The following is a 10,254-nucleotide window of genomic DNA, read 5'->3' on the forward strand; positions in this document are numbered from 1 at the left end:
ATTTGTCTCTTTCCACTACAAGACACTTGCTTTATCCAAAACACAGTCATATTCAAAGTAATCCCAAATTGGACTCTGGCGCTTTCTCCCGACTTTTCCTGACATGATTCTGCGCGTGGACGGAGCAGCAACACAGACGACTCGACTAACGTACTGCCACCTGCTGGCATAATGAGACACAGCAAGAAAAAAATCTGTAAACTAAACTTCATTTTCACCCTTGACTATTGTATGACACGCACACATCAACGAAAACTAAACACATTTCTGCTATAAATTCAGTTAATTTTAGTTAGTTTTGTGAACACTCATTCCAGTTTTAGTTAGTTTTCCTTTTTTTGTTTTTATTTTTATTTCCGTTAACGAAAATGTTTTTTCACTTCTAGTTTTCGTTATTTCGTTAGTTTTCGTTAACGATAATAACCTTGGGGTGGGCACGTTAACGGTGTCCAGTGGACGGTCTGTGTATTCAACCCCACCTCTGGCGCCGGTGCCCACCTCTCAATTTTAAATCCATGTAGACATTGAGGGTTCTCGGGAGGGGCCTGCTCTCTGGCAGCAACACCATGCTCTCCCGTGTTTTAAATGGGACCTGGCCCTCTGGGTGTCTGGAGCCTGGATCTTCTCCATGCCTGCTTCATGCCCTGGGGGACGGGGCTATGGCTCTCTACATCCTCTTGCAGACCATTACATGGGGAAACCTTTTGAATACAAGCGGGCTGATCCACACAGGTGTGCACACGGGTGTTCACTGTTCATAGACATAAACTGACCCTTTATTGGCTGCTATTTCCAAGCACATTGTGCGCTGTCTGTCCTGCTTGCTACACAATAACATTCAATATTTAGTATTTACTGCTGTTTACACTTAGCTAGATTAACGTGATGGTGTTGTGTTTAGTATGTTGCTATGTTTTTTTTGCTTGTTTTCTCTTCTTTTTCTCTCAACAGGTGATCCAGGACATTTTTTTTCTCTTCTTTCTCTTTTTAAGTGCCCTTTCTCACTGTCCCTCTTCCCTTCAGTTTTTCTTTTCCTTCATCTTTCTTTCTCCTTTTCCTATCCCTCAGTCATGTCTGTCCCGTCTGTAATAACTGAAAATAAAATAAAATAAATACTAACAACAAAGGTTGATCAAATGGACCAATACGGCAAGGCCGTGATGATCCATTTGGCAAAGTAAATCCATTGGGTATCCTTGTTGGTCTTCAGACAACAATTCTGACGGCTAAAGAACCAAATGGCACAAGCAAAACAAAAAAAAGAAAGTGAGTGCGAATGGTTGTCTGTCTATGTGTTAGCCCTGCGACAGACTGGTAACCTGTCCAGTGTGCGAATGTGATAAGGATAAGCAGAGGAGGATGGATGGATGGATGGACGGGTGGATGGACGAATGGATGGTCAGATAGACGCACGGATGGATGATGGATGGATGAATGGATTGATCATTCGATGGATGGATGGATGGATGGATGGATGGATGGATGGAAGGTCGGACGGACGGACGGATGGATGATGGATGGATGGATGGATGGAAGGTCGGACGGACGGATGGATGATGGATGGATGGATGGATCATTCGATGGATGGATGATGGAAGGATTGATGGAATGATGAACGGATGGATGGATGGATGGATGGATGGATGGATGGATGGAAGGTCGGACGGATGGATGGATGATGGATGGATGAATGGATGGATGGATGGATGGATCATTCGATGGATGGATGATGGAAGGATTGATGGATGGATGAATGGATGGAATATACTGTAACTCTAGCTTCAGTAACTTAGACTGCTTGTAATGAGGTTATGAGAGGACACTGTCTAGGCTACAATTAGTAAAACACATCACAAGTCTGATCTGTAGTACTTGGGTTGTTTCAAGGTGTAAAAATAACCCAAAGGCCAAGTTGTCAAGAGGTGCACAGAAAAAGAGCCCGGAGTTTCCGTTCGATATGCCTGCCATAAATGTAAGCTACAAGACCTTTTCATCACCTCACATTGACATTAGTGGCATCTGGGACTATTTTAGAGGTTGAAATTCAATCAGTCATGAATTATGTAAATCAATCTGATATGCATGGTGTATATTTCTTTTATTGCTGAGTAAGAAGACTTACTGCATTTAATGGATTCTAGTGGTCTTAGCTGCCCATTATTCATCTCTGTTAAGCTCAATACAGAGAGTATAATAGGATTTTTATGAGGGAGACACATAAAAGATAACACTAGTGCCACACTGGTGTGTGATATGAATTTTATACACACACTGCTCAAAAAACTCAAAGGAAAACATTTTAGTCAGGGTATAGCATAAAGTCAGTCAGACTTGTGGAATATTGATCTGCTCATTTAAGTATTAGAGGAGAGTTGTTAATCAGTGCTTTGGTGTTATAATAACAGATGCACTAGAAAGGTTGTCTGTTCTTTGTGTGTTTTGATTAAAGAATGTTAGCTACCGCTCACTGCTCGTCTGCAGGCTTTATTTAATGGAAAACCTCCCCAACAGGCAAAAAAAAAGCTTTTTGCTAAAGAAAAAAAGATTTAGAGCAGAAGTTTTTTGCACTGCATTTTAAAATGAAAACATATTGCATTTATTTACAATTAAAGACACAGAGCAGAAAGTGTGTTACTGTTTTACATCCACAGACACACAAGAAAAGAAGCAGGCAACATGAGGTCAAGTTATGGCAATTTTATTTGTGTATTTCAGTACATGTATTTAGATTAGAGTTTTTAAAAAACAAACAAACGTCCCAAGAAGAAGGATGGGGTGAAAGAAAGGTGGAGAGAGGGGGAAGGAGGAAGAAACTATTGATCTCCTCAAACTTGATGCTGCTGGCTCAGTTCTTTCTCAGCAGTCTGCTCCAGAATCCCCTCCTGTCCTCGGCTTTCTTTTCTTTTTCTTTTGCCTTCAGTTCGTTTAAGGTTTTGTTGAGCTGCTCCTCGGCATCTTTAAATTTCTCTTTCAGCTGCTGTTTGGCCAGTTTCACTTTGTGTTTGAGGAGCTCTTTAGCTTCCATTTTGTGCTTTCGTATTTCTGTAAGTGCGTCTTTGCAGTCTTTCTTGGTCAGCGCAGAGCCGGTCATTTCTTTCTTGAATACCTTCACCTCAATTTTCTCTTCTGCAAGTTCTTCTTGCACTTTCATCAGTTCCTTCTTTATGTTTTGAGTGTAACTCTTTGTATCTTCCATTTCTTTCTTTGCTTCCTGTATTTTAATTTTCTCTTCCTCCAACACTTTTTGAGCTTCCAACAATTCTTTCTTCATATTTTCAATCTCATTTTCTGCCTCATGTTTACGTTTTTTCTCCTCTTCAAGTTGTTGCTTTACATGCAGTAATTCCTTCCTTAATATTTCAGCTTCAGCGATTACATTTGCAGCTTCTTGTGTTGCCAACTGCATTTTCCTTTTTTCCTCTTCAAAAGCTTCCTGCACCTCCTGTAATTCCTGTATCACATTTCCTGCCTCCTTCTTTGCAGTTTCATATTTATTTTTGGCTTCTTGTGCTGTGGTTTTCTCTTCCTCCAATGCTTTTTGAGCTTCCAACAGTTCTTTCTTCATGTTTTCATTCTTGTTTTCTGCCTGTTGTTTTCCCATTTTCTCTCCTTTAAGTTTGAGACCCACATGCAGTAATTCCTGCAATACTACTTCAGTTTCAAACTTTGAATTTTTAGCTTCTTCTCTTGATTTTTCTGCCTCTTCTTTTAATTTGACATTTTCAGCCTGTATCATTTGAAATTCCTCTTGCAGGTTAATCAGCTGTACTGTATTATATGGTGAAGCACTCGCCGATCCTCTTCTCATTCTCCCTTGATTCATTTTGGCCTTTTAAACAAAGGAACCAACGTATTGTAGAGGAGTGAAGTGAAGTTTTCGATGTTTTCTTCGTCAACTGTCGTTTGTCCTTCACAGAGATGCTGCTGTAGATGTGTCTCTAGCTGTGTCTGGATACAATGAAAAATGCTGTAACTAAGTGCTTGTGTTGCACAGTTCTACTAAACATTCCATTTCATGCATGCTCCGCCCACATGGTCAGGAATGTCAGGTGCTGCATCACCAAATGCTGCTCCCGTTGCCTAGCAATAACAGCTGTTTACTTTTTGGGGTCTGGTTCATTATTTAATAAAGAAAACATGTCCAAGTATTGGGTGCTGAGGCTCAGCGCATATTCTAGCCTGCTGTGTGGGTGGGCAGCTAGAAATCACTGGTTGGCAACATGAGTGAGGAGAAAACTGGAGCAGCCAAGCAGGGAGCTGCAGGTTGCTGGTTTGAGTCTCTGTTCAGATGCTGGTGTCTCCTCTCTCTGAGATGTCTGCAAACAGTCCCAGATAAAACAATAAGGATAATAAACAAACACGTGACTAAAAGAACAATTATGACTCTGATGTGTTTCATGTGTAGCAGGATGGCCTCTATACAGCAGTCGCTGCAAGCATCCACATCGGCACACTTACTTTTCTTTAAGCAGGCGTGCTGGGGTCCTCCTAAAGAAAGTTTGAAACTTCATTTCCTTCATGCTGGTGAACTTTTTACCAAATATTTTCATCAAAGCTTCTCCATCACTGACAGGGATTGTTTGGATCTTCACACTCATCTCCACGAACCCTAAAAAATGAGTCTCACTTTGCTCATATAATGCCAGGAGTGTCTCCATATTTCACAAAAGTCTATGCAAACATGTAACAGTATCCCATATTCATATAAATATTATTGATATTATAACAAAAGCTGTCACCAACACAATTGTCCCAAGTGCTTTTTATTATTAGTTATTGCAAATGCTTGATTGCAGTTCTTGCTAGATGACAAAACCACTTATTAGGTTTAGAAGGAAATGACTTTTTCTACATGAGGTAAAGTTGGAGAGCTGTTTCCCCAAACTACATGAAATCATCATTTAAAAAACTACAATCTGTATTTACTCTGAACATCTGTGTTAACATTTGAAATTGGAAACATGTGAGTGTAACAAACATGTTAAAACATAAGAAATCAGGAAGGGGCATGTATAGGAATTTCTTTTACTTATGTATTAATCACATTATTTTATTGTATGATACCTTGGTACCACTGGATTTTAACATGTCTCACACTCATACAGTAAGACAAATGATGGGGGTCTAGTAAGGAAGTTGGGGGAAGCAGACGACTCCACAGGAAGAATCTTTTGTCTCTTTGAGGACTCTGGGAGGTAGCAAGGGAGTGTGAACCTTAATGTGTGAAACAGCTGTGTACTGCCTTTTGTTCCTGGAGAAGGTATTTAACTGAGAGCCATGCTAGGCTCAGGGAGACTCTGCTGACCGTCTGTCCCGCGGTCATGCAGGGACTCCATCAAGCTTGGTTGTCTGTCCTTTGTGTGTTTTGATTAAAGAATGTTAGCTACCGCTCACCGCTCGTCTGCAGGCTTTATTTATTGGAAAACTTCCACAACAAAATGGCGTTGTCGACAGGATAGTCCGTGTGGTCGCTGAACAACGGCTTCGTGGACGGGCTGATCACCCCTGAGGGAAAACTTACCTTTGTCCTACCAGCTGTTGAAGCGAAGGAAATGGAGGAGTCACAGAACCGTGTGTTTCAGTCCCCACCGAGACCATCAACTTTGAGGGGACTCCTGCAGATGGGTGAGTTGTAGCTAACTTTGTATACAGTCATGTGGAGTTCTTTGTCTGGCCGAGCCGTGAAGTGCTTGCTGCTCCGGAGTCTCCAGAAGGATAATCCTGGGGTTCGAGTCCCCAGGCTTGTGTTCGGTTCCGGTGTTGTGCAAAGAAAAGCAAAAGGAAAAGGAAGAAAGGCAAAAAAAAAAAAAGCTTTTTGCTAAAAAAAAAAAAAAAAGAGATTTAGAGCAGAAGTTTTTTGCACTGCATTTTAAAATGAAAACATTGCATTTATTTACAATTAAAGACACAAAGCAGAAAGTGTGTTACTGTTTTACATCCACAGACACACAAGAAAAGAAGCAGGCAACATGAGGTCAAGTTATGGCAATTTTATTTGTGTATTTCAGTACATGTATTTAGATTAGAGTTTTTAAAAAACAAACAAACGTCCCAAGAAGAAGGATGGGGTGAAAGAAAGGTGGAGAGAGGGGGAAGGAGGAAGAAACTATTGATCTCCTCAAACTTGATGCTGCTGGCTCAGTTCTTTCTCAGCAGTCTGCTCCAGAATCCCCTCCTGTCCTCGCCTTTCTTTTCTTTTTCTTTTGCCTTCAGTCCGTTTAAGGTTTTGTTGAGCTGCTCCTCGGCATCTTTAAATTTCTCTTTCAGCTGCTGTTTGGCCAGTTTCACTTTGTGTTTGAGGAGCTCTTTAGCTTCCTTTTTGTGCTTTCGTATTTCTCTAAGTGCGTCTTTGCAGTCTTTCTTGGTCAGCGCAGAGCCGGTCATTTCTTTCTTGAATACCTTCACCTCAATTTTCTCTTCTGCAAGTTCTTCTTGCACTTTCATCAGTTCCTTCTTCATGTTTTGAGTGTAACGCTTTGTATCTTCCATTTCTTTCTTTGCTTCCTGTATTTTAATTTTCTCTTCCTCCAACACTTTTTGAGCTTCCAACAATTCTTTCGTCAGATTTTCAATCTCATTTTCTGCCTCATGTTTACGTTTTTTCTCCTCTTCAAGTTGTTGCTTTACATTCAGTAATTCCTTCCTTAATATTTCAGCTTCAGCGATTACATTTGCAGCTTCTTGTGTTGCCAACTGCATTTTTCTTTTTTCCTCTTCAAAAGCTTCCTGCACCTCCTGTAATTCCTGTATCACATTTCCTGCCTCCTTCTTTGCAGTTTCATATTTATTTCTGGCTTCTTGTGCTGTGGTTTTCTCTTCCTCCAATGCTTTTTGAGCTTCCAACAGTTCTTTCTTCATGTTTTCATTCTTGTTTTCTGCCTGTTGTTTTTCCATTTTCTCTCCTTTAAGTTTGAGACCCACATGCAGTAATTCCTGCAATACTACTTCAGTTTCAAACTTTGAATTTTTAGCTTCTCCTCTTGATTTTTCTGCCTCTTCTTTTAATTTGACATTTTCAGCCTGTATCATTTGAAATTCTTCTTGCAGGTTAATCAGCTGTACTGTATTATATGGTGAAGCACTCGCCGATCCTCTTCTTGTTCTCCCTTGATTCATTTTGGCCTTTTAAACAAAGGAGCCAACGTACTGTAGAGGAGTGAAGTGAAGTTTTCGATGTTTTCTTCGTCAACTGTCGTTTGTCCTGCACAGAGATGCTGCTGTAGATGTGTCTCTAGCTGTGTCTGGATACAATGAAAAATGCTGTAACTAAGTGCTTGTGTTGCACAGTTCTACTAAACATTCCATTCCATGCAAGCTCCGCCCACATGGTCAGGAATGTCAGGTGCTGCATCACCAAATGCTGCTCCCGTTGCCTAGCAATAACAGCTGTTTACTTTTTGGGGTCTGGTTCATTATTTAATAAAGAAAACATGTCCAAGTATTGGGTGCTGAGGCTCAGCGCATATTCTAGCCTGCTGTGTGGGTGGGCAGCTAGAAATCACTGGTGGGCAACATGAGTGAGGAGAAAACTGGAGCAGCCAAGCAGGGAGCTGCAGGTTGCTGGTTTGAGTCTCTGTTCAGATGCTGGTGTCTCCTCTCTCTGAGATGTCTGCAAACAGTCCCAGATAAAACAATAAGGATAATAAACAAACACGTGACTAAAATAACAATTATGACTCTGATGTGTTTCATGTGTAGCAGGATGGCCTCTATACAGCAGTCGCTGCAAGCATCCACATCGGCACACTTACTTTTCTTTAAGCAGGTGTGCTGGGGTCCTCCTAAGGAAAATTTGAAACTTCATTTCCTTCATGCTGGTGAACTTTTTACCAAATATTTTCATCAAAGCTTCTCCATCACTGACAGGGATTGTTTGGATCTTCACACTCATCTCCACGAACCCTAAAAAATGAGTCTCACTTTGCTCATATAATGCCAGGAGTGTCTCCATATTTCACAAAAGTCTATGCAAACATGTAACAGTATCCCATATTCATATAAATATTATTGATATTATAACAAAAGCTGTCACCAACACAATTGTCCCAAGTGCTTTTTTTTATTAGTTATTGCAAATGCTTGATTGCAGTTCTTGCTAGATGACAAAACCACTTATTAGGTTTAGAAGGAAATGACTTTTTCTACATGAGGTAAAGTTGGAGAGCTGTTTCCCCAAACTACATGAAATCATCATTTAAAAAACTACAATCTGTATTTACTCTGAACATCTGTGTTAACGTTTGAAATTGGAAACATGTGAGTGTAACAAACATGTTAAAACATAAGAAATCAGGAAGGGGCATGTATAGGAATTTCTTTTACTTATGTATTAATCACATTATTTTATTGTATGATACCTTGGTGCCACTGGATTTTAACATGTCTCACACTCTAAGACAAATGGTGGGGGTCTAGTAAGGAAGTTGGGGGAAGCAGACGACTCCACAGGAAGAATCTTTTGTCTCTTCGAGGACTCTGGGAGGTAGCAAGGGAGTGTGAACCTTAAGGTGTGAAACAGCTGTGTACTGCCTTTTGTTCCTGGAGAAGGTATTTAACTGAGAGCCATGCTAGGCTCAGTGACTCTGCTGACCGTCTGTCCTGCGGTCATGCAGGGACTTCATCAAGCTTGGTTGTCTGTTCTTTGTGTGTTTTGATTAAAGAATGTTAGCTACCGCTCACCGCTCGTCTGCAGGCTTTATTTGAATGGAAAACTTCCACAACAAAATGGCGTTGTCGACAGGATAGTCCGTGTGGTCGCTGAACAACGGTTTTGTGGACGGGCTGATCACCCCTGAGGGAAAAGGTACCTTTGTCCTACCAGCTGTTGAAGCGAAGGAAATGGAGGAGTCACAGAACCGTGTGTTTCAGTCACCACCGAGACCATCAACTTTGAGGGGACTCCTGCAGATGGGTGAGTTGTAGCTAACTTTGTATACAGTCATGAGGAGTTTTTTGTCTGGCCGAGCCGTGAAGTGCTTGCTGCTCCGGAGTTCGAGTCTCCAGGATTGTGTTCGGTTCCGGTGTTGTGCAAAGAAAAGCAGTCGTCTGCCAGAAAGTAATTGCAAAAACACCAGTCCATCACAGGGAACGGTGGTTCGAGTTCACTGTTGATAATCACGTCTGCACAATACAGTGTGCAGAGTGACGGTATTTTAGCACTTTTCTGCCGAGAAGGGAAGAAGGCCATTGCAGGGGACGCTCTGAATGTAAATATGGGATCCAGTAGCGGTGGACGTTTCACCCAGCGGCCAGAGATAAAACTCAATATTTGACTGTATGGTAAGAAATGTGAGTGCAAGTATGTTGTGAGATGAAAGAGAATGGTTGTGTGGGAAAAGTTGATGTGTGTGGAAAAACTGTGAAAATGGGGTTAAAAATGTTGAAAATTGGGAACAAAAACAAGAAAAGAAAAAAAGAGAGGAGTGTAGAAATGTGTGTAAAAGTTGTTTCCAACTAGCGGGAGAAAGTGGTACACCAGCTCCCCTAGGGTGGACACACACACACAAAATGAGCAGAATTGTTGATGAAAATAAGCATTAAAATAGGAAGAGGGTTTGGTGTTCTTCAACGTAGGGCAACTACAATCTTTCTGGGTTTTTAAGAAAGGGGAGTTCAGAACCAGAGAGGGGAGATGTGTTGTTTTAACACTAGATTTACTAAACCTGCGCAAATTTGCGTAACTTCCCTCAACCCAACACCTACTAGAATTACTGGGTTTTTTATTTTCTGGTGCAAGTCCCGAGGTGTTAATCACCCCTGCTGAGATTTTCACAGGTCGTCAGCTCGTTTCTCCTCCAGCTTTTGTTGTGCAAACCACCCATTATCCTTGAGGCCTGGCACATTTGACTGACCTGCAAATATGAAAGACACACATTCACACCTTCCTTGACTCTCAGCACAGATCTTCCATTGTTCCATTGTCACTGTGTATGTGAGGGAGTGGCATTGCTTGACTACAGCACAGTGCTGTGCATAAAAGCAGATCGACCCAGGCAGGAGAATCATTTCTTGTTCGCATTTCTGAGAACGCACATCAGGATGGCCTCCGTATCACTGCCACGCAGGAAGAACCTCTCTGCGCAACAGGCTTTGGCCCTGCTTCAGGAAATGGACGAAGCAGATTCTGATGGAGGAGAGGTTTCATTTGTCCAGCAGGCCACTGATACCTCCTCAGAAGAATCTGAAAAGGAGACGGAACAAGAACCCAACATGCCTCCACGGAAGAGGCCCCGTGGTACTGGGAAGCCCAGCCAG

General features: G+C 41.6%; 1 protein-coding gene across 1 annotated transcript; it reads right to left on the bottom strand.

Annotated features, from left to right (window-relative positions):
* Window positions 1–911: 911 nt before the first annotated feature.
* On the bottom strand, window positions 912–7,740 carry LOC146502426 (uncharacterized). The gene is made up of 2 exons (XM_085133352.1): window positions 6,148–7,740; window positions 912–3,829 (listed from the first exon to the last, which is right to left on the bottom strand). The coding sequence occupies exons 1-2, from the start codon at window positions 7,114–7,116 to the stop codon at window positions 2,846–2,848; spliced, it is 1,953 nt and encodes a 650-aa protein (XP_084989478.1). The 5' UTR covers window positions 7,117–7,740; the 3' UTR covers window positions 912–2,845.
* Between the last annotated feature and the right edge of the window lie 2,514 nt (window positions 7,741–10,254).

This window comes from Neolamprologus multifasciatus, chromosome 15 (genome assembly GCF_963576455.1).
Source record: "Neolamprologus multifasciatus chromosome 15, fNeoMul1.2, whole genome shotgun sequence".
Taxonomy (NCBI): domain Eukaryota; kingdom Metazoa; phylum Chordata; class Actinopteri; order Cichliformes; family Cichlidae; genus Neolamprologus; species Neolamprologus multifasciatus.

Excerpts from the sequence above, each read along its gene's own strand:
- LOC146502426 (XM_085133352.1), bottom strand. The coding sequence starts at position 7,116 with ATGAATCAAGGGAGAACAAGAAGAGGATCGGCGAGTGCTTCACCATAT. Across the intron at positions 3,830-6,147 it reads TCTGGAGCAGACTGCTGAGA|GCCAAAATGAATCAAGGGAG; the intron begins AAGAACTGAGCC and ends TTTGTTTAAAAG.